The sequence below is a fragment of the Sinocyclocheilus rhinocerous genome, unplaced genomic scaffold, assembly GCF_001515625.1.
Source record: "Sinocyclocheilus rhinocerous isolate Xijiao unplaced genomic scaffold, SAMN03320098_v1.1 scaffold4532, whole genome shotgun sequence".
In the NCBI taxonomy this organism is placed as follows: Eukaryota; Metazoa; Chordata; class Actinopteri; order Cypriniformes; family Cyprinidae; genus Sinocyclocheilus; species Sinocyclocheilus rhinocerous.
In genome coordinates this window covers 139,072-139,888 of record NW_015661403.1, presented here as the reverse complement: position 1 = coordinate 139,888, position 817 = coordinate 139,072, and the positions used below count along the sequence as shown (strand labels likewise).

Sequence of the window (817 nt, the reverse complement as noted above, 5' to 3'; positions counted from 1 at the left end):
TGTGTGTGTGTGTGTGTGTGTTGCAGGTGCTGTTAGTGTTTGCCAAAGACGATGCTCAGAGTCACAGCTTCTGCTGGGCGTGTGAACGCGCTGGTTTCAGGTGTAATGTGGCCCGAACGCCAGAAGCGGCGCTGGAGAGCTTTCAGGAGAAGAACCACGATCTGATCATCATCGATCACAGACATTCCAGATACTTCGACGCTGAAGCGCTCTGTCGGTACGTGTCGGAGTTTGGGGCTCATTCCACCACAGAGGAACAGAGAGGGTGAAGGGTCTGGAAACTGATCAAGACATTGACCTTCAAACCTAATGAAGCTGCATGCACTGTGAAATAAATGGTTTATTTGAAGTGCAAAGTTTAAATGTGACTCAAAACCGTCGGATCAGTTGTAATGTTTGGAAGCGTCAAACTAACCCCGTGATGTCACACAGTGACTCTCGACCGCTCGTACTGTACGTTCTCGGGTAACAATGTACCGCATTCTCAACGATAATTAGTTCAAGTGTAATTTAACCACAAGAAATTATGTCCACTGGAATCCCACTGTATGCAGTGTTCACATGGCCTGCTTGAAAATGTAAATGTTTTTTTGTACATTCATTGTGTTTCAGGTTTGGGTCTCAGAAATGCTGAAGTGTGTGTTGTTGTTGTTTCTAATCCTCATTTTATTAAATTTTTTTTCTCAGCTCAATTCGAGCCATCAGCTGCTCTCACAACACTGTGATTGTGGCTGTAGTGAAAAGGTTTGTGCCCAGACCTCTCTCTCTCACACACACTCATACACACACACACACACACACACACACACACACACAC

General features: G+C 45.3%; 1 protein-coding gene across 1 annotated transcript in view; it reads left to right on the top strand.

Annotated features, from left to right (window-relative positions):
* Positions 1-817, top strand: part of LOC107726334 (high affinity cAMP-specific and IBMX-insensitive 3',5'-cyclic phosphodiesterase 8A) — a 33,230-nt gene that overhangs the window by 11,896 nt on the left and 20,517 nt on the right. Inside the window, 1 exon segment of the mRNA XM_074560128.1 lies at positions 688-796. Coding sequence (XP_074416229.1) covers positions 688-796 — 109 coding nt within the window.